The following is a 24,669-nucleotide window of genomic DNA, read 5'->3' on the forward strand; positions in this document are numbered from 1 at the left end:
ACATCAGACACACACACACACAAAATCAGAGACACACACGACATCAGATACACACAACATCACACACAACATCAGACACACACACACACACACACACACACACACATGAAATCAGAGACACACACGACATCAGATACGCACAACATCACACACAACATCACACACACACACACACGAAATCAGAGACACACACGACATCAGATACGCACAACATCACACACAACATCAGACACACACACACACACGAAATCAGAGACACACACGACATCAGATACACACACAACATCACACACAACATCAGACACACACACACACACACACACACGAAATCAGAGACACACACGACATCAGATACACACACAACATCACACACAACATCAGACACACACACACAAAATCAGAGACACACACGACATCAGATACACACAACATCACACACAACATCAGACACACACACACACAAAATCAGAGACACACACGGCATCAGATACACACAACATCACACACAACATCAGACACACACACACACACACGAAATCAGAGACACACACGACATCAGATACACACAACATCACACACAACATCAGACACACACACACACACACACACACGAAATCAGAGACACACACGACATCAGATACACACAACATCACACACAACATCAGACACACACACACACACACACACACAACATCAGATACACACACACACACGAAATCAGAGACACACACGACATCAGATACGCACAACATCACACACAACATCAGACACACACACACACACACAAAATCAGAGACACACACGACATCAGATACACACAACATCACACACAACATCAGACACACACACACACACACACACACGACATCAGATACACACACACACACGAAATCAGAGACACACACGACATCAGATACGCACAACATCACACACAACATCAGACACACACACACACACGAAATCAGAGACACACACGACATCAGATACACACAACATCACACACAACATCAGACACACACACACATACACACGAAATCAGAGACACACAAAACATCAGATACACACACAACATCACACACAACATCAGACACACACACACACACACACACACACACGAAATCAGAGACACACACGACATCAGATACACACAACATCACACACAACATCAGACACACACACACACACACACGAAATCAGAGACACGCACGACATCAGATACACACAACATCACACACAACATCAGACACACACACACACAAAATCAGAGACACACACGACATCAGATACACACAACATCACACACAACATCAGACACACACACACACATGAAATCAGAGACACACACGACATCAGATACGCACAACATCACACACAACATCACACACACACACACACACACGAAATCAGAGACACACACGACATCAGATACGCACAACATCACACACAACATCAGACACACACACACACACGAAATCAGAGACACACACGACATCAGATACACACACAACATCACACACAACATCAGACACACACACACACACACGAAATCAGAGACACACACGACATCAGATACACACACAACATCATATATATACTCACACGAAATCAGACACACAAACAACATCATACACACACAACATCACATATACACACAGATGAAATCAGTAACACACACATAACAACACACACAACATCAGGCGACACACACTACATCAGGCGTCACACGCAACATCACACACATCATCATATACAGCATCACTCACAAACACGCAACATCATACACACACACAAAATCAGACACACACAAGACATCAGGACACACACATCAGACACACTCACACAACAGCATACACACACACACACGCGAGCGCAATATCAGACACAAATATAAACACACACATATAAACATACAACATCAGACCCACACAGAATCAGACACACAAAACACACACACATCAGGCCATATGTACACACAATATCAGACACAAACACACACAAACGCACGTATGAAATCAGGAACACACAAAACATCAGACCCAAACAGCATCAGATGTAAACACACACACACACACAACATTAAAACACACACACACATATGACATCACGCCAAACCTCCGCACATCATACACAACATCATACGCATCATACACAACGTCAGACACACACAGCATCACACACAACATAATTTACAGCATCACTGACAAATATGCAACATTACACCCACACACAAAATCTGACAAGCACACACACAACATCATATATACACACATACAACATCAGACACACTCACGAAATCAGACACGCACAACATCAGACACACACACACACACAACATCATATATACACACACATACAATATCAGACACACACACAAAATCTAAGACACGCACAACATCAGACACACACACACACAACATCATATATACACACACATACAATATCAGACACACACACAAAATCTAAGACACGCACAACATCAGACACACACACACACAACATCATATATACACACACATACAATATCAGACACACACACAAAATCAGACACACACAACATCAGACACACACACACACACACACACATAACATCATATATACACACACATACAACATCAGAGACACACACAAAAAATCAGTGACACGCACAACATCAGACACACACACACAACATCAGACACACACACACACACATAACATCATATATATACTCAAATAAAATCAGACACACAAACAAGACCATACACACACAACATCATTTATACACACAAACATGAAATCAGTAACACACACATAACAACACACACACACACACACACAACATCACACACAAAAAATCAGACAAACACAAAACATCAGAACACACACATCAGACACACTCACACATCATACACACACACACACACACACAACATCAGACACAAATTTAAACACACACACCTGGCATCAGGCCACACACAGCATAACACACTCACACAACATCAGACTCACACAGAATCAGACACACAAACACAAACACACACACAACATTAAGCCACAAGTACACACAATTTTAGACAAACACACACACAAACACACACACACACAAACACATATATGACATCAGGCCACACACACACAACCTCACACACAAAACATCAGACCTAAACAGCATCAGACACACACACAACATTAAAAACACACACACATAACATCCGACATACACACATGACATCATGCCAAACCCACACACAACGTCACGTACAAACACAACACCAAACACACACACACATTATAAAGTCACACACAACATCACAGTTACACAACATTAGACAAACACATACAGCATAAGACAGAGACAAAGCATCACACACACACACACACATGACATCAGGCCAAACATACACACAACATCCCACACACACAACATCAGACACACACTGACACTGACTTCATTTCCCGAGCTCTGCGCTCTGTTTCTCTCAGTGTGTGTGTCCTCCAGGGCTGCGATGGCGCTGTCAATCACCTCAGCACCTGTGTGAAGCGGTAGTGAGGGGGCGGAGTCAGTGTCTGAGCGTTTCTCCACCTCCACCAACCTCTTCCTGAGCTGCTCCACCTGTCAATCACAGCACATGGACACGCCCACTATGATATGGTCACTGAAGGATGTCAACAAACCATCCGAAACTCCTGTCCAGAAAACACACACGACTGAAGAGTTTCTGCAGGTGTGTGTGTGTGTTTGCGTGTTAAACCTCAGTGAGCAGCTCTCTCTCTCTCGAAGCGGCTCTGCTCTGTTCCTCTAACGCTCTGGAGTATTTCACTGCCTGCTCCAGGTGTCTCTCCTTCAGCAAACCCAACTCTCGACTGCCAGACTCCCAGTCCTGCCTCAGCCTGACACACACACACACACACAAACACACACACACACAAACACACAGACATTTGCTGTCAGACTAATCGTAAATACACTGCATTTGGGGAAATATTTGTATTATTTAATGCACTACATGAGCTTCACTTCACTAATCCAGATAGTCGTGTGATACACGTGTGCAAACTGCATCTGGAGTTGGGATTAACTGGAAAATGCACTCTCGCCTCATAGCAAGAAGGTCGCTGGTTCGAGTCTTGAGTGGTTCACAGACTAAAGACATGCAGTATAGATGAATTGGGTAAACACAATAAGCTGTAGTGTCTGTGCAAGAGTGTGTGGGTGTTTCCCAGTGCTGGGTTGTCACTGGAAAGGCATAAAACATATGCCAGAGTAGTTGGTGGTTCATTCCACTGTGGCCACACCTGATGAATAAGGCACTAACCAAAGGACACTGAGTGAATGAGACGTGCGTTATGCCTGTCTGTCGCTCTGGATGGTGACCTGTGTAGATCTACAGCACAGAGAATACAAACCGCCTCAGAGCAAGCTGAGAGAGGATCACGTGAGCTCTACTGCTGCTCCTATTGGCTGTCGCTCAAGAAAGTCGCTCTTCATTAAATAAAGTTGAAGGATTCTCAACCTTGTCACGTCGCTTGAGACGACTAACTGGTCACCAACAGTTGCTGTCGCTCACGTAGACAGAGGTCGCTCAATCGGTCGCTTGTCACTTTGTCGCTGTGAGTCATTTGTAGTGTGAATGAGGCTGTAGAGTGTGTGTGTGACTTGTATTTCTCACATTGTGGGCACCAAATGTACCAGAATTGTGTTTGAGTGTGTGTGTGTGCATGCATGTCTATATGCGTGTGAGTATGTGCATGTCCTTTCTGCAGTTGTCAATTGAAGACTTTTTAAGAGCATTATGGATGAAATTCCAGACTTTAAAATGTTTTTTACTTTCCTTTTTATTTTAATTGATTCTCATCCACATGTTTTAAATAATTTAAAAACAAGCGTAAATTTTATAAAAAAAAATAATTCAAGAGTTCACACTGAGCTAAGGATTAATTATAAGCTACTTTGGCATGCTGTTCCAGGGGAGAGAACTGAGCTCATAAGATCCTCGAGCCCTTGGCTCCCTCCTCTTGCAAGATGAGAGGGGAGTTTGAGCTCAGGTAGATCTGGAGAACTCCCCTGTCATGGTGGCTGAAGAGCAGATAGAAGTTGCTCTTAAAGAGATAAGTACTAGATAGGGGCTTGAATTGAATTAGTCAACAGACTTAGGTTGCATGTTTTTGATCGGTGGGAGGAAATCGGGAAAGCCGGGGGAAACCCACGTAAGCATGGGGAGAACGTGTAAACTCCACACAGAAACGTCTGCTGGTTGGTAAAGCCTGGAAGCAGAGACGTTCTTGCTGTTAGGTAACAGTGCCAAGCACTGGGCCACCGTTCTAGGAAGGAGGGGGAGAAGGGGTGGAAGGGGGGATTCTTCAAAACGAAGATACAGTGGTACGTAACCCAGGGTATTTGTAGCAGCTTAGGAGTCGTCTGATTGGATTGGATCCAGCCGCTAGCCATCATAAGCATGTGATCCTCTTGAAATTAGTTTATACATAAACTTCACAATGTGACAAGTTTAAAAAACCAAAATAAATTAAATGTTGTATTGAGATCTAGGTGCAATGTGGCGCAAGCCGCGACGCAATTGTTATTTGCTAGTTTCAGCTCTGCGCAAGAGTCGTTTTGACATTTTGCACCATGCTGTTTAAATAGCAAATGCATTTGTGCTCATATGTGCGCCCATAGGCGTTCATAGGCGTTGAGAAACTGTAAATAGTCTGTTCTTGCTTACACACTGTTTAATACACACAAGATGTAGGGCAATACGCAAATATCTTTACATATGAAAAAGAATTAAAATATTAAGGATATATATAGGATATAATAAGGATATATATGGGATATAAATATATAGGATTAAAATATTACAAAACATTATTTTCTAGCCTACTTAAATATAAAAAACACTGCCTTCATGCTTTCATCTTGGATGCTTTTTCAGTTTTATTTTATTAGTATTATTTATCATATCCATATTTATATTTGTTTTATTAAAAACAAGTTTAGATTTGTCCACCTGTCAGGTTTTAGACCATATGGGGCACAGCATGTGTATTGGGATATAACTCAGGTTTTTGAGCACACTTCATTATTATTGTTCATTTATTCATTTGCTTGAGATTAGAACTGAATTTAGAAATAGTTTTGACACAAATCTTTACGCTTAACAAACTAAATAAATTATTTATAATAATAAAGGCTAATTGATGTCTGTGTGTTCAAGGTTTTCCTATCCACAAGAGCGAAAGTAAAACTAGATTATGAGATGCCTTATCTCTCATTCTCGCGCTGCAGATGCTCTGTTTAACTGTTTTCTTGTTAGTGAAATGCTCAGTTTTTCCACCTACACTTACTTTACGTCATGTTAATAGCAAATGGGCTTATGGCGCACGCAACTGGCTTTTAAAGGGAATGGGAGATGAGGCTCTGATTGGTTTATTCTCAAAACACACCTATAACTCATTAAGAAAATAAACTCAACCCTTTTAGACCATGCGCCACGTTGCAAAGTGGATTTTTCGTCCTTAAATTATAACCCAAGCTCATTCTGGAAACGTAGCCCCGCAGACGTTTCTGGAGACCGCGATTTACGTGGCCGGAGGTATGTACGGACGCGTTTATTTTTTCCGAGCGAACGCTGCGGGGCGGTGTGGCGCCGCTCCTCCTCTTCGCGCTCGCCGGCCAATGGCTCGCCGAAAGTGGAGGACTTTCCCGATGCAACCAGTTTGTCCGCTTAGCTCACAGCGTTGCGTCAGCGGAGCGGAGGCCCCGGAGGAGGAGGAGCCGGCCGCGGGGATGATGACCGGGATCGAGTCCGGGAACAGCGGTTCCAGAAATCAGGTAAGGCGAAAAACAGAATCCGAAAAATAAGGGCGAGAACGCAGCGGGATCCAAAAACGTGGTCGAAATCAAAGACGAGGGCTTTAGCTTTTTTTTTTTTTTCTGGACGCTTTTGCAAACCATCGCTTGGGTTTAGGGAAGGAGAAGGAGGAGGAGGAGGGCGGCCGGGTCGGCCAATCCGGCGGCTTTTCGCGCGAGAACAGCACGGGCGCGAACGCCTCGCGCTCCCGAGAGGCGCCCGAGACAAAAAAGCGAGAAAAAATAGGCACCCGCGACAAAAGCGCCGAGAAAAAGCGCACACAGGGGCCTCTCGCGGATCTGCGAAAACAAAAAACGCTCGAATACGTACCTCCCGGGACGTATCTCTCAGTACGCAGAAACGTCCGCGGGGCTACGTTTCCACAATGAGCCCGGGTTGTTAAATTAGCAAAAGTGGATTCTGGCTCATCCTGAAAGCGTTTGTGCTCTGCGCTTTGCGCATGGACCGTCAAAATAGAGCCCCTATTGTTTAATTAATTGTGTTTGAAAATAATTGTGATTGGAGCTTTACAGACATTAGAAAAATAAGACAGTGGATTTAAGACTGTTTAAGGCTTGATTAAATTTCATAACTAAATCTTTTAAAGAGCCTGCAGACACCCTGGTGTGTGTCTGTGTGAGTGTGTGTGCACCTCTCCAGCTGTATGCGGTCCTGTCGGAGCTCCTGTGCTCTACGTTCAGCTCGACTGCGCTCCTCCTCGGCCACTCGGCAGCGCTGGGACAGACGCCGCTCACACACACGACTGCTGCGCAACTGCTCACGCAGCTTACGCACCTCCAGCAGCAGAAACTGAGTGAGACCCTCGGGACCCTCCTCGTCTACACACACAACAGAGTATGTAAATAATGCCTGGATGACGCACTACTGTACATGTATTTACTATCGGTAAAGTCAAGTCAAGTCGAGCTTTATTGACTGATATTGTCTGATGTGTTGTTACTGTGAAAGGAGATGTGTCCACTGACCCAGCATGATGGAGCATCGCTGCGTTGGCTGCTGTCCCGTCAGCTGAGTGAACTGCTCTGGATGGTAAAACTCCAGTGACTCCATGAAGGCCTGCAGACCTCTCTCGCCCCGCCCCCGCAGGATGTCCAGCAGACGACCTGCACACCACAGCCAATCATATCACTGCACACTCAGACTGACACACAACCTGATCACTGCACACGTACACTGTGCACGTACACAAACACGTACATGTTCATCAAAGCACTCTGTCACCAGTCTTGCTGTCTATATTAGTGCATTATCCTCTGGATACATGGCACCACCTTCAGGACACAACAGCCCCTTTCACACAGTGATACCGGTAAATATCCGGAAAATTTCCGGAACGACTTTACCGGTATATTCAAAAAAGCGCTGTTCACACAGGCGAGGACGTTACGGAAATTTTCCGGAAAAGAGCATTCACACATCCATTCCAAAATACCGGTAAATTCTGACATCATTCACCACAAATGAGCTTTAAACGGCTGCGCTTGTGTTTGTAAACATTTGACTAAATTACAAACTCTGTGGATGATAATATTGTGAACAACTTTCGCAGGATCACTTTCGCATGTCGAGATGTTCATAATATGTGCGTGTGCAGGCGCTCACAGGCTGTTTCACAGGCACACGCAAAGCTTGAAGGTAAACAAACAACGGCTTATCATAAGCATCTCATCGATGATTATTTACACAGGTGGCATTAAGAAGAACATATAAACGTGATCTGACTAACTTCTAGCAGCTAAATGTGTCTGGAAAAATATTCAAAGGTTTTTATTCTTACAAACCGCGCGGACGTAAATGCGTCTGACTGTTGGGATTGGCTAAAGCAGACGTCTCACGTCAGCACGTTCTAGACGTGCACGCGCTTATTACGGCAATCTTCCTTCTGCATTCACACAGCGCAGCATTCCGGCAAATTGCCGGTAATGTTACAACTTCTCTTTCCGGAAAATAGCCAGAACGAATTTACCGGTAGTTTCAAAAAGGACCTGTTCACACATACAACCTCTCCGGTAAAAATTGCCGGTAATTTTCCGGAAAGGTCTGTATGTGTGAAAGGGGCTAATGACTGATCCATTGGGTGCACATGGTCCTCCAGAATAAGCCGGTAGTCCTTGGCAGTGACCCATCTAGCACAAGCATTGCCTAGGGAATGCCATGATATTGCAGCCCAAACCATCACTGATCTGCCCCCATGCCTCACTCTGGGCATCAGTCTAGGTGTTATGCTTCTTTGGGGATTCTCCACAACGTAGCTCTCCCAGATGTGGGAAAGACGGTGAAGGTGGAGTCATCAAAGATCAAAACATGCTTTACATTGTCCACAGCCCAAGATTTTCGCTGGTGGCACCACAGAAACTGACATTTGGCATTGGTACAAGTGACCAATGGACTATATATGTATATATATATATATATGAATATACAGTTGAAGTCAAAATTATTAGCCCTCGTATAATTTTAATTTTTTCAAATATTTACCAAATGATATTTAACAGAACAAGGAATTTTATATTATATGCTGTCGTTATGGCAATGATAATAAAAATTAGTTATTATAACTATTATGTTTGGAAATGTGTTGAAAAAATTGTATATATATATATATATATATATATATATATATATATATATATATATATATATATAATTAAAACAAAAATAAAATAAGTAATTAAGCATTTTAAATTAACCTGCAGTATAAAATGAACAAACAAATACATGAAAACTGGATTGAAATAATGTATTAGTTCTAAAATAGTTCATACGAAAAATTAATAAATAAAATATACTAATATATACAAATTGATTAAAAATTAACTAAGAAAAAATGTAAAATTTTTCATTTTTCTTTTGACGAGTTAATAAAAAGCGTATAAATTATATAAAGTTTAGTTTCAATAGGAGATAAGTTTGCAATATAACATTTTAGATCTATTCATAATATTGTTCTCAGTTTTTCTCAGTACAAATTGGCCATATTTAATATATACAGTTGAAGTCAGAATTTTAACCCCCCCTGAATTATTAGACCGTGTAACAGAAATTGTTTCTGTTTTGTCACAACCGCTTGTTTATTTTTTCCCCAATGTCTGTTTAACAGAGAGGAATTTAAAAAAAAAAACATTTGTAATATGTACAATACATAATAGTGTTAATAACTCATCTCTAATAACTGATTTATTTTATCTTTGTCATGATGACAGTAAATAATATTAGACTAGATATTCTTCAAGACACTTCTATACAGCTTAAAGTGACATTTAAAAGCTTCACTAGGGTAATTAGGTTAACTAGGCAGGTTAGGGTAATTAGGCAAGTTATTGTATAACGATGGTTTGTTCTGGAGACAATCGAGAAAAAATATAGCTTAAAAGGGCTAATAATGTTGTCCCTAAAATAGTCTAATAATTAAATAAAAACAGATTTTATTCTAGCCAAAATAAAACAAACAAGACTTTTCCCGGAAGAAAAATTATTATCAGACATACTGTGAAAATTTCCTTGCTCTTTTTTCAACATCATTTGGAAATTATTTAAAAAAGAAGAAGAAAAAATTGAAGGGGCTAATAATTCTGACTTCAACTGTATATATATATATATATATATATATATATATATATATATATATATATATATATATATATATATATATATATATATATAATGCAATTTATTCCTCACACAAGGATGATCATGTTTGGGGGTTTGTGGCATTTATAAGACTGAAAATCCCGGTCTAAAATGTTCCGTGTTTGCACTGGTGAGTGTGAGTTAAGCTAATAATAAATCAGATTACTGTACTTCAGTCCAAGCTTTGTTCTCATCCCAAGATCTGTTCAGCTGTAAGGAGGAAATGTTTCCTTCAGTTCCCTATTGACTTTTGCACCTTTTCTCCAAAGTGTGACTAACACGAGACTGAAGCTTCTCAGTCAATGAACATTTTTCATGAAACCATCTTCTGTTTCTTTACTCAATTCCATGACGATACTGAATTTCCCAGAATAGCTGAATGGACTTACTGTTACTGCTGTCAAAAATACTGATAAATATCGATATTGACAATTTTAAACAATACAGTCTCGCTTTTGGTAACTATCAATAAAGTTTCTCTTCTCACCAGCAGGGAGTTGAAGAACTATATTTGCTTATCTTTTATCATTAGGAACATCCAGATATGATTACAATATGGCAGATTAGCACATACGACAGAATAAAATCAGCCGGCTCTCTGTATCACTCAGTACTTGAAACTCAGATTACATGAGAATGCAAAACATGGTAGGGTTCAGTTATTTTTTTCCCATTTGCTTTGTTTGTATATTCTAAATGTTGTGGAATTTGGTCTCAAAAATGTGACTGAATATTGAATTTTTTTAAGGTATCGTATCAAAGCAAATTCCAGTATCTTGACAACACTACTTACTGTATATAGAGAAGTCATACCTGTCAAGCCTCTCGTTTTTGCCAGGATTCTCCTGTATTTTACAGTTCTATCCCGCTATCATCCCGTAAAGGTATTTCCCCGTATTTATCCCATATTTTCAGTCTTTGTTGTTTCGGGAGCAACTGGGAGCACTTTTGTGTGTTGTTGTTCCTCATCTATTGTAAATGGCAGCAATAATTACAACTGGCTTAATGTTTTCCTTTTCAGTCCCCCTTGACCAATAAAAAGTAACGAGAGGGATGCAACAGTTTATATCAGGTTTATATTTTATAAATGTGAATTTTGTCGGTCAAAGCAGTGGCGCAATATGTAGTGCTGTCGCCTCACAGCAGGAAGGTCACTGGGTCGAGCCTCGGCTTAGCTGGCGTTTCTGTGTAGAGTTTGCATGTTCTCCATGCGTTCGTGTGGGTTTCCTCAGGGTGTTCCGGTTTCCCCCACAGTCCAAAGACATGTGGTACAGGTGAATTGGGTAGGCTAAATTGTCCGTAGTGTATGAGTGTGTTTGTGAATGTGTGTGGATGTTTCCCAGAGATGGGTTGCGGCTGGAAGGGCATCCGCTGCGTAAAAATTTGCTGGATAAGTTGGCGGTTCATTCCACTGTGGCAACCCCGGATTAATTAAGGGACTAATCCGACAAGAAAATGAATGATTGAATTTTGTCACTGTTTTGGAGCACACTAGATTAAAGATATCCTTAAAACTATCATTTAAAACTAAAGTCTTAAGAGACTTTAACGACATCATTGGATACTGTAGAGTGTTTGTTCTAATATCTGTGTATTTCCTCTCAGTAGGGTGTTATGTAATGTGATATTTGCTCTCCTCACCAGCTCTGCTTATCCTCAGAGGATACTGGCTGGAGTTCAGCACCTCGTCCTCATCGTGCTCGTCGATCACCTTGCACTGGCGCAGGTACGGCGTGAGTTTGGCCGGGTTCAGGATGCGGGTCAGTTTGTGCCGAACGCCCTCCACCCGCTCCCACAGCTCCTCCTGCCTCTCCTCCTCTGACGAACCCATGAGCAGAGTCTCATCCATTAGCGGCCATTCACCTGTGCACACACACATACACACACACACACACCAGATATCATAAGTATTGTCTTAAAAATCAACACAGTCTTACGGCAGTTTGTATACAGTTGAAGTCAGAATTATTAGCCCCCAAAATTTTTCTTCTTTTTTAAATATTTCTCAAATGATGTTGAACAGATTCAGGAAATGTTCACAGTATGTCTGATAATATTTTTTTCTTCTGGAGAAAGTCTTATTTGTTTTATTTTGGCTAGAATAAAATCAGTTTTTTTTTTAAAAGCCATTTTAAGGTCAATATTATTTTCCCCTTTAAGCTATATATTTTCAATAGTCTACAGAACAAACCATCGTTATACAATGACTTGCGTAATTACTCTAACCTGCCTAGTTACCCTAATTATCCTAGTGAAGCCTTTAAATGTCACTGTAAGCTGTATAGAAGTGTCTTGAGGAATATCTAGTCTAATATTATTTACTGTCAACATGACAAAGATAAAATAAATGAGTTATTATAGATGAGTTATTAAATCTATTATGCTTAGAAATGTGTTGAAGAAAAAATCCTCTCCGTTAAACAGAAATTGTGGAACAAAATAAACATGGGGGCTAATAAATCAGGGGGGCTAATAATTCTGACTTCAACTATATTTGGGAACCATAAAATATGTGACTGGGGCGATGTCTGCTTGTCAGTTTTTGTTTTCATAAATCCACTAGAGGATGCTGTGTGCATTTCTGACCATCTTAAACATGTTACTGGGCAACATTTGCTAATACATGTCACTGACATGTGCTTAAAGACATCGTTTAGCTTCAGAATGTAACATGACTTGTTTGAACTGCTTTTATGCTCAGTTTTTGCCATAAAAACGCATAACCCTACCTTTATTTGCCTGCTGCGTATTTTATGTTTTTGAGAAGTGGGTAGGTTTAGGGTAGCTGCTCCAAAACATTTCTGAAAATGTGTTTATGATGAGATACCAAAGATACTGCCGATTGAAATACAATAGGTTACAAATAGTGTTGAGGAACGGGAAAAAATAAATACAATAGGTTATAAGCAGGATAATAGTCATGCTGAGGAACACAAAAAAGGGGAACATTTGTGTCTAGGTCAGCACAATACTGAAAAAATACATGATATTGAATATTGTTTTTGAGAATTGTGATAATATGTCTTACGATCCTACATTTCCCTGAATAATGCTATTTTCATTAGCTATATTTTTTAAATAATTTATTTATTAAATGATGTTAAAATGAACAGGTAAAATATATTATTCAGATCTAACTAATTCTGAGTCAGGCAAAACAACTGCACCATTGTGCACCATTGCTTGACCTTGTAGCCTATTGCCAATGCCATACAGTATGTTGTCTTTCTAATTGGGCTGTCAAATTTGCCTTTTTGCAAAGAATTGGAAATGCTTTGATTAAATTTATATTACAGTTTTTCTTGTTTGCTTTGACCTGGTTAAAGAAACTAGGTTCCACTTTATTCTCCTCATCACTATCCCAGCAGAGCAGAAGACAGGGTTTACATATTTGCAAGACCTCTCTCATTGGGTTGACACATTTTCCCTACCATTTTTCAAAACAGTTAACAACGATGTCATTCAAGCGGTACTAACTCCATTGTTTTAGCTATGATAACCGAACAGAAATCATTTCTTCCTAACCATTAGAAACTACCAAGATCAGTATGAATTCATTGAAACACCGGTTTGACACTCCTTCACACAAGTCTTCAATTAGCCATCAGTCTGCAAACATTAAAAACGGTGGAAGGTCTGTGTACTTCAGTGCTAGCATGGATGGAGGAGGTCTATAGTGGCTATGTCCTATACTCCCAATAGATTTGACTGTAAATTGGTTTAAATGTGTTTTCTTTAATATTTACAGTATTTTATTACTTTTTTCTGTTTTTACAGTTTTCAGCCACAGTTTGAAAATTGTCATGAATTCAAAATAAATTTAGTCAAAGCATTTCTTATTCTGGATCCAATTCTTTGCAAAAAGGTAAATTTGACAGCCCAAATAGAAAGACAACAAACATCATTGGCAATAGTCTACAATGGCAAGCAATGGTGGTGCACTGACTTCTGCATTTTGTATTTTGTTGTCCATTGTGTAATGATTAATTGAAAGAGCTCATATACCTGTTTGCAAGTCATGTTGTTTGAAGGTAAAACTAGCTTTTGTTGCATATTTTAAATGTTTTGACACGATATGTGCCTTTTGCAAGCATAATGTGTCATTTTGACCATGAGTGCTGCTGTTTAGGCCGGTGTGTTTACTGTTTTGAAAAGGTGGAGTTTCAGTTGACAACTGCATCAAAACAATCGAGAAAAACTGTAAATGCATGAATTTTTTTCAAACTGTGGCTAAAAACTGAAATACTGTAAAAAAAAAAAAACAGAAAAAAGTAATAAAATACTGTAAATATTAGAGAAAACACATGTAAAGCAATATACAGTCAAATCTATTGGGACTACAGGACATAGCCACTTTTGACCTCCTCCATCAATGCTGGCACAGAACAACACAGACCTTCCACCGTTTTTAATGTTTGCAGAGTGATTGAGGATTTGGGTGAAGGAGTGTCAAACCGGTGCTTCAGTGAACTCATTCTGATCTTGGTAGTGTCTAATGGTTAGGAATAGATGGTTTCTGTTTGGCTATCATAGCTAAAACAATGAAGTTTGGACGGCTTGAATGACATCCGTGTTAACTGTTTTGAAAATTGGTGAGGAAAATGTGTCAACCCAATGAGAAAGGGTTTACACATTTGCAAGAACTGTCTTCTGCTCTGCTAGGATAATGATGAGGAATATAAAGTGAATCCTAGTTTCTTTAACCAGGTTAAAGCGAACAAGAAAAACTGTAAATATGGAGGCTAATGGATGTGTTCAGTGGAGTGAGTTTCCACCGATTCCTTACTCCACTAAAGTAAAGGAGTAAAGAGTAGAAGTGAAGTAAAGAGGCTGAATCTTTATCATCGCACTCTGTGTAACTGTTTTCTTGCTAGTGAACTGTTCAGTTTTTCCACTTACAAAGTCCACAATGTAAACATACCTGTCAACCCTCCTGTTTTTCCCGGGATTCTCCTGTATTTTACTGTTCTATCCCGCTATCATCCCATAAAGGTATTTTCCAGTATTTCTCCCATATTTTCAGTCTTTCTGAAACAGCCGAGCCTCCCTTTACGCAACCCACACCGCCGAACCACCAGGGTTTGCCTCATGCTCTAAAACGTGAGTCTTCTGTGCTTTCGCTTTGTTTAGGAATGAAAACACTTATAAATAAATACTAAAAACAGCGTGATTCTATTTCCTTTTGATTACAGGTGCCGTCGCCCATCCTATACAATCCTCAAAACAGTCATATAATGGTGCGTGACTGTCAGCTGACGCGCTCCATAGTGATAAACAGATGCTGTTTACCAAACGGATTCTGTACACGCGATTTGAGGCGGAGAGAAAAAAGTCTGGCTTTTGGGTGCGTGTTTAAACTGACATACACTCATAATTAATAATATTAACAAATAAGGATGTCAATCTTGGTGGGGGTTTTTTTCCAAACACAACTAATTTCGTCTTAAATGAGCATAAAATGTAAGGAAAGCAGTCGAATGCTTTCATTATAACGTTAGATGTGTGCATTTTTAAAGTGACACCTGTTATTTAATGTAATAAAAAAAATCTTAATAAATGAGAGATTCATTCATTGCTCTTTAATCAGAATGTATGAGTTATACAGTGGAGAAACGGCTAATGAGATTTGATAGCTTGATTCTGTCATTATAATAGCTATTAATTTTAATAAGCTGAACTGTTTGCTAATGTATTAGCAAACAGGGGGGTTGGGGAAATCCCTTATTATGGTGGGCATATCCCTTATTTTCACATCCCAATGTTGACAGGTATGTGTAAATAGCAATTATGGCGCGACACAAGTGACTTTTAAAGGGAATGGGAGATGTGTCTCTGATTGGTTTAATGCACGTTATGCTTAAAACACATCCAGAACTCATTAAGAGAATCAGCACAGCCCTGTTAGACAATGCAGTGGGGTGCAGAGCGTATTTTTCTGTCCTTAAAATAGCAGGTGGATTCAAACACACCTCCATGTGCTTTAGACTTTGCGCCTAGATCATTGAATAGAGCCCTTAGTCTTTTAAACACATGATAAGTGAAAACCTCAGCACATATTCTGACTAGGGGTGTAACGATTTATCGTTGTACGATTTATTGCGATGCAAAAATGTCACAATATGCATCATGGCGTTATGACGATTTGATTACGATATGACGTCCGTTTTCTCTTATTAGTTGAGCTGTTTGCACGTGAGCTACGTTCTACCTGCTGTCGCACGTGAGTTCAGATTGCAGCAGCAGTAATGTTAGCAGACCAAGATGAGTGGAGCTGAAATAGAGGAAGGCCCATCCTCTCAAAATCAGACGTCTGGCAACATTTCGGTTGTACAGTCATTGCTTTAGACTCTTCCGCTTTTTGACTCGCATACTGGGTCAAACATAGCCTAAGTTTTAAAGTCTTCACAGTGATTTACATACTTTGCACAGCGACATGGATACCTCCTAATGGTGTTGAAAGAGTCACATACTGTATTTATAAGGTACAATTCACCCTAAAATATCATTCTGTCTTCATATAATGATGTATTGGCGGCCGCAAAATCACACATGACGTGAGCTGACCGTGAGCGGTTACTACAGTCTGCCCTATGATAACGCACGCGTATGGCAAGCCGCTTTAGCATTTAAACTCTTGTTCTGACTCCATTAATATATTTAGAGATATCTCTAATTATATTTTGACTAGTCATGATTATAATTCGACTAGTCAGAATGACAATCAGAGATATCTGCAATTACAATTGTACGAGTACGAAATCAGATTGGAGATATCTGCAAATATATTATGACTAGTCATATTCCTCCATTGACTTCCATTGAAAAATATTTGCAGTTATCTCTAAATGAGTTTTGACTAGTCACAAATGTAATTAGAGATATCTCTAAATGAATTTAATTAAATATGAATTAAATACCTGGAAATGTGGATTTTTTTTGCACACACAAAAAACGCAAGTGACCAAGCAAAGCCTTAAGCTCTTACTGTTAAATTCAATTGAATAGAAAGCTAATTTTTTTGCACCTTAACTTAAATTGTTCCTTAATTTTGTCTCTGTCATTTCAATAATATTTTTAAAGAAGTTTTTTAATTGTTTTATTTTCCAGAGACAGGCCTGTTTAATTTATTTTCTTAAAGAAGGTTCAGTTTAACAAGTTGAAACAAAAGAAATACATAAAAAATTGTTTACTTGGTAAAATTTGCATTTTATATCGTGAGCTGAGTGTATCGTTACACCCCTAATTCTGACTCTGATTGGCTGTTGACATTTTCCTCTGTACTCTTGACTCTGGCTGCGTCCGAAACCGCCTACTACTTAGTCGGTACTGCATTTGAATTTAAACGTACTACTCGGCCGTTAGAAAAGTGCGTTCTATACAGTATGAACGTGAAAAGTATGAATGGAATTCGGACGTACTACATCCGCCATTTTGTCATGGTCACGTGACCTACCTGCGTCAGTTGCGTCGCCTCACTTCCATTCACAAATTCTCTCGCCGGAGGTAGAAAGTCATCTGGGTACTTCTCGCACACTTATTTTCGAATTCTATGAATTCAGACATACTACTTGGCTCGCATACTGATGTTAGAGTACTATATAGTATGGAAGTATGCGGTTTCGGACGCAGCCTCTGTTTATAAATAGCTCTGGGTTCAGCTTTGAGCCAATAGTAAAACAGCAACTATGTGGGAACGTGGGGCTAAAGATAGCAAGCCTTATCTGATGTGAAATTTATCTGAGATGTAATTTATCACACATGTTATGTATATTATTGCAATAATGAAAATATTGTGATATACTGTGCAGCACTATTGTGAACAGGATCTGATATATATATATATATATATATATATTACATGTCTTATAAATTCACACAGGGAGCAAAACACTTTCTCACAGCTGAAGAATGCAGACAGTACCATCCAGATCTCTCACTGCACGCCGGATACACACACACACACACACACACACACACACACACACACACACTCTTCCATCAGGCTTGTTTATACCTGCACATCCAGAGCGACACTAAACCACAATGGGCTTTTCTCGTTCAGGGCTCATGAGACGTAACGGAGATCCTGTATACAGTTATTACTCCATCAGCACTATTCTATTTCTGCTAAAGCTCGCATGAATAACACACATCCGGATGAGTCAAACACCATTACAGATTATTTGACTAATGATGGCGTCATGCTGAGGTCTGTATGGTTTGATTGCAGACTGTGGGAATCTGAATGCTTATTTATCTGTGTGTGTGCGTTGAAGTGTTCATTTCTGTGTGTATGTGTGTGTCTGATTGTTTACTTCTGTGTGTGTGTTATGTGTGTGTTTATTTCTGTGTGTGTGTTTGTGTGTCTGCATGTTTACTTCTGTGTGTGTGTCTGTGCATGTGTAACGGAGGCCAGCTAGTAAGTGCTGTGCAGGTAAACCTCACCCCTCTGACCTCTAAAAATGCTCTAGCGACAGACGCTAGAGGCCATGGTCTGTAACCGACTCTCCTGCGGAAGGTCACCGGTTTGATATTAGCTCGGAGTGGGTTGAATGGCGTAGGACCGGCGGGGTTACATTGGTGCCGTGACCCGGATGGGAGTGAGGTTTAGGGGGGGGTGAGTGTAACGGAGGCCAGCTAGTGTGTGCTGTGCAGGTAAACCTCACTCCTCTGACCTCTAAAGGTGCTCTAGCGACAGACACTAGAGGCCATGGTCTTTAGCCTCCTAGTTAGAGCAAGCTCATTTCTGTGTTTGTGTGTGTGAATGTTTATTTCTGTGTGTGTGTGTGTGTGTGTGTTTGTGCATATGTCTGTGTGCTTATTTCTATGTGTGTGTATGTATCTGCCTGTTTTTTTTGTGTATGTGTGTTTGTGTGTCTGCGTGTTTACTTCTGTCTGTGTATGTGTGTTTGTGTGTCTGCGTGTTTACTTCTGTCTGTGTATGTGTGTTTGTGTGTCTGCGTGTTTATTTCTGTTTGTGTGTGTGTGTTTGTGTGTCTGCGTGTTTATTTCTGTTTGTGTGTGTGTGTGTTTGTGCTTGTAGCTGTGTGTTGATTTCTGTGTGTGTGTGTTTGGTGTGTGTGTGTTTGTGCATGTAGCTGCGTGTTTATTTCTGTGTGTGTGTACATTTACATTTACATTTACATTTAGTCATTTAGCAGACGCTTTTATCCAAAGCGACTTACAAATGAGGACAAGGAAGCAATTTACACAACCAAGAGCAACAATGAATAAGTGCTGTAGGCAAGTTTCAGGTCTGTAAAGTCTAAGAAGGGAAGTGTTAGTAATTTTTTTTTTTTTTTTTTTTACAGTTAGTGTGATATTCAAATAGGCAATTGCAGATTAGGAAGTGAAGTGGAGACTAAATAGTTGAGTTTTTAGTCGTTTCTTGAAAATAGCGAGTGACTCTGCTGTTCTGATGCAGTTAGGGAGTTCATTCCACCAACTGGGCAGATTGAGCGTGAGCGTTCGCGAAAGTGATTTTTTTCCTCTTTGGGATGGAACCACGAGGCGACGTTCATTCACAGAACGCAAGTTTCTGGAGGGCACATAGATCTGCAGAAGTGAGTGCAGATAAGAAGGTGCTAGGCCAGAAGTCACTTTGTAGGCAAACATCAGAGTTTTGAATTTGATGCGAGCAGCAACTGGCAGCCAGTGCAAACGGACTAGCAGCGGAGTGACATGTGCTCGTTTAGGTTCATTGAAGACAATTCGTGCTGCTGCATTCTGGAGCAGTTGAAGAGGCTTGATAGAGTTAGCTGGAAGCCCAGCTAGTAGAGAGTTGCAGTAATCCAGTTTGGAGAGAACAAGAGCTTGAACAAGGAGTTGAGCTGTATGTTCAGATAAGAAGGGTCGGATCTTTCTGATGTTATAGAGTGCAAATCTGCACGATCGAGCAGTTCTAGAAATGTGGTCAGAGAAGTTTAGTTGGTCATCAATCGTTACTCCAAGGCTTTTCACCATTTTGGATGCAGTAATGGTTGCCCCATCCATCTGGATTGAAAAGTTATGGTGTAGAGTCGGGTTGGCAGAAACTACAAGCATTTCCGTTTTTGCGAGGTTCAGCTGAAGATGATGATCTTTCATCCAGTGTGAAATATCCAACAGGCAGGCTGAGATACGAGCTGGAACCGAGGGATCATCAGGATGAAAAGAGAGGTATAGCTGGGTATCATCAGCATAGCAGTGGTAGGAGAATCCATGTCTCTGGATGACTGGTCCTAGAGATGATGTGTAGATGGAGAAGAGAAGTGGCCCAAGAACAGAGCCTTGAGGTACCCCAGTGTTTAGATGCTGTAGGTTGGACACCTCTCCCCTCCAAGACACCCTGAATGACCTGTCAGAGAGGTAAGATCTGAACCATTGTATAACAGTGCCCGCAACGCCCAGTGACTCAAGCGTAGATAGCAGGATCTGGTGGTTGACAGTGTCAAAAGCAGCTGACAAGTCCAGCAAAATGAGGACTGATGATTTAGAGTCTGCTTTAGCCAGTCTGAGATCCTCCACGACCGAGAGCAGGGCAGTCTCAGTTGAGTGGCCTTTCTTAAAGCCGGATTGCTTGTTGTCCATGAGATTGTTTTGAGTAAGAAAGTCCAGGACTTGATTGAACACTACTTTCTCCAGAATCTTGGCCATGAATGGAAGCAGGGATACTGGTCTGTAGTTTTCAAGTAGCGTATGGTCCAGGTTGGGTTTCTTTAGCAGTGGGGTTACCCTAGCCTGCTTAAATGTAGTGGGGAATAAACCAGAGTCAAGAGATGTGTTAATTATGTGAGTCAGTGTTGGTATGACTGCAGGAGAGATGGCTTGCAAGAGGTGAGAGGGAATGGGATCGAGTGGACAGGTGGTTGCATGGCTAGATAGCACAAGTTTGGACACCTCAGACTCAGAGAGCTGAGAAAAAGAGGTGAGCGTGTGTGGTGATGGTGGTGTACCTGGCATGTTTGTTGTAGGTGCAGCAAATTGAGCGCTGATGTTTGCTGTTTTGGTGTAAAAGAATGTAGCAAAGTCATCAGTAGTAAGTGTGGAGGATGCGGGTGGAGGAGGAGGATAGAGGAGGGAGGAAAATGTTTTAAAAAGTAGGCGAGGATTAGTGGCATTGTTGATTTTCAGACGGTAATACGTCTGCTTTGCAGAAGTAACCTCAGCTGAGAAAGAGGACAGAAGAGTTTGGTATGTTAAGAGATGTGCAGGATTTTTAGTTTTCCGCCAAATTCTCTCTGCAGCCCGAAGTTTTGAGCGATGCTCACGGAGAGCATCTGAGAGCCAGGGTGCAGGAGGACTGGCACGGGCTGGCCTGGATGCAAGAGGACATAATCGGTCTAGACATGATGCTAGTGTGGAGCAGAGTGTATTAGTGGCACTGTTCGAATCAAGTGCAGTGAGTTTGCGAGATGGAGGAAGAGAGTCTGAAACAATGGTGGATAGTCTATTGGGTGAGAGAGATCGTAGGTTTCTGCGAAAGGTAACCAGTGTAGGAGTGTGTGGCGGTTCAGGAGTAATGTGGATGTTGAGAGACAGAAGGAAATGATCAGATATTTGTAGTGGAGTTACTATTGTTTGATCAGTGAAGCAGTGTCGTGTGTAAATAAGGTCTAGCTGATTACCTGATTTGTGGGTAGCAGAAGTAGGTGCTCTTTTTAGGTCAAAAGAGGCAAGCAAAGTCTGAAAGTCTGCAGCTTGCGGTTTGTCAACGTAAATGTTGAAGTCACCTAGCACCAATAAGGGAGTGGCAAAATTAGAAAAAGATGAGAGAAGAACATCCAGTTCATCTAGGAAGTGACCTAATTTACCTGGTGGGCGGTAGATGACAACCACATTTATGTAGAAGGGGTGGATAATGGTGACTGCATGGAATTCAAAGGAGCTGATTGTTGGCAGGGACGGTATCAGAGTAAATTTCCATTCTTTGGAAATTAGTAGTCCAGTCCCACCCCCTCTCCCTGTCTGACGAGGAGTGTGGGAAAAAGAGAAATTAGCAGAAAGAGTAGCATGTGTAGCAGTGTCCTCCGGCCTCAACCAGGTCTCAGTTAGAGCCATGAGATTATAGTCAGAATATGTAGCTATGGAGGTGATAAAATCAGCCTTGTTAACAGCTGATTGACAATTCCAGAGGCCCACGGAGAGAGAGAGTTGTGAAATAGTAGATACATGTATTGAACGAAGGTTGTGAGGATTACGCCTGCAGCGCACCTCCCGTGTTTTGCGAGTGTTAGTAACAACAGGAATTAGAAAACACATAATAAAAGTGCACTGACAACAAAAAATAAGTGTAAAGTAAAACAATAAAGTAAAGTACTCAAGTGCTTTGTCGGTGTCTTTGCTCGGTGGAGTCGCGCAGGTAGAGTCGATGGTCTTTACCCTCGTCGGTCTTCACACGAGGCTGCCGTGACCGCTGCCGCGGTGAACTAGTTGTTTATATAACCCCAAAGCACTAGCTGATTGAATTCAGCTGGACACGCCTCGAGAGTCAAAACAAGGGCCGAAACTGAGGCGGACGACGCGAAACCGCGTTTGCGTTCGCTACACAAGCTCTTATAGTAACCAAGGAAACAGTGGCTAAACAACTTCTAGTGTGTGTGTGTGTTTGTGCTGTATGTTTGTGTGTGTAAAGGTGTGTCTGTGTTTATGTGAGTGTGTTTTCGTATGGTATGTTTTTGTGTGTTTGAAAGTTTATTTCTCATTGTGTTTATGTGTTTGTGCATGTGTCTGCGTTCTGTGCGTGAGTGTGTCTGCATGTTTATTTTGTGTATGTGTGTTTGTGTGTCTGCATGTTTACTTTAGTGTGTCTGTGTGTTTATTTCTGTGTATGTGTGTTTGTGTGTCTGCGTGTTTACTTCTGTGTGTGTGTATGTGTGTTTATGGTTGTGTGTTTGTGTGTGTGTGCTTATTTCGGTGTATGTGTGTGTGTGTGTGTGTGTGCATGTGTCTTCATGCTTATTTCTGTGTGTGTGTGTGTTTGTGTGTGTGTCTGAATGTTTATTTTTGTGTATGTGTGTTTTTGTGTCTGCATGTTTACTTCAGTGTGTCTGTGTGTTTATTTCTGTGTGTGTGTGTGTGTGTGTGTGTGGCTGCATGTTTATTTCTGTGTGTGTGTGTGTTTGTACTGTATGTTTGTGTGTACAAGTGTGTTTATTTTCTGTGTGTGTGTTTTTGTAAGGTATGTGTGTGTGTGTGTGTGTGTGTGTGTGTTTGTGTCTGCGTGTTTATTTCTGTGTATGTGTGTTTATTTCTGTAAGTTTGTGTGTGTGTTTGTGTGCCTGCCTGTTTATTTCTGTGTGAGTGTGTTTGTACAGTATGCGTGTGTATGTCTGCATGTTTATTTCTGTGTTTAAGTGTGTGTTTGAGTGTTTGTACATGAGTTTGTATGTTTATGGATTTTTGTGTATGTTTGTGTGTGTGTGTGTGTGTGTGTGTAAACACTGTATAAGCAAGTATGTGGAGAAAGGTGAGTATTAGGAGTGTGTGAAAGAGTTTGTGTGTGTGTGTGTGTGTATGTGTGTGTGTGTGTGTGTGTGTGTGTGTGTGTGTGTGTGTGTGTGTGTGTGTGTGTGTGTATGTATGTGTGTGTGTGCATCTACATGTGAATTACTGTATAAAGTCAAGCCCGAAATTATTCGTACCCCAGGGGTATGAATAATTTCGGGCTTGACTGTTATGCATGTGTATGTGTGTGTCTATAAACACCCTGTTTGAGCAGGACTATGGAGAAAGGATGAGTATTAGGGGCATCTGAGAGAGGTTAGTGTGTGTGTGTGTGTATGTATATGTGTGTGTGTTCAGGTCAGGCAGGTCCAAACACATGCTGGAATCTCAATGGATGTCTCATAGTGAAGGAATCCAGAGACGAGTACAACACACACCACTGCACGCTAGCATAAACACACTAAACTAACTGCACGCTGGCATAAACACATACACTTCCACAACTAAACAGACTACATTAATATGATTAACGCAGTTCTGGCTAAAAGAAATTCAGTCAAGTTCCCTGCTGAAAAAAAAAAAACAATAGAAAACATTACGCTAACAAAGAACTAACTTACAACAGTTTTGTCAAGGTTATAATAGAATTTATTTTGGTTTTAATGTAAACTCTATTGTTTTCAAATGGGTCCCTGCTAGTATTTTTATTTTATTTAAACTATTTATTTGTACTTTCTATTGATGACATGTTAAACCCAATAAA

The 24,669-nt window shown here is 40.7% G+C and overlaps 1 protein-coding gene across 3 annotated transcripts in view; it reads right to left on the reverse strand.

The window, feature by feature from the left end:
• The window catches only part of zmp:0000000896, a 58,924-nt gene that overhangs the window by 32,959 nt on the left and 1,296 nt on the right, over window positions 1-24,669 (reverse strand). For all 3 annotated transcript variants that reach the window (XM_073943834.1, XM_073943835.1, XM_073943833.1), the window contains exons 2-6: window positions 12,123-12,344; window positions 7,817-7,954; window positions 7,483-7,669; window positions 3,732-3,870; window positions 3,428-3,592 (exon numbers count right to left, since the gene is read on the reverse strand). In XM_073943834.1, the coding sequence (XP_073799935.1) occupies window positions 3,428-3,592; window positions 3,732-3,870; window positions 7,483-7,669; window positions 7,817-7,954; window positions 12,123-12,330 (837 nt within the window). In that variant the 5' untranslated portion in view covers window positions 12,331-12,344. The remainder of the gene's footprint in view (window positions 1-3,427; window positions 3,593-3,731; window positions 3,871-7,482; window positions 7,670-7,816; window positions 7,955-12,122; window positions 12,345-24,669) is intronic.

This window comes from Danio rerio, chromosome 3 (assembly GCF_049306965.1).
Source record: "Danio rerio strain Tuebingen ecotype United States chromosome 3, GRCz12tu, whole genome shotgun sequence".
NCBI classification, from domain to species: domain Eukaryota; kingdom Metazoa; phylum Chordata; class Actinopteri; order Cypriniformes; family Danionidae; genus Danio; species Danio rerio.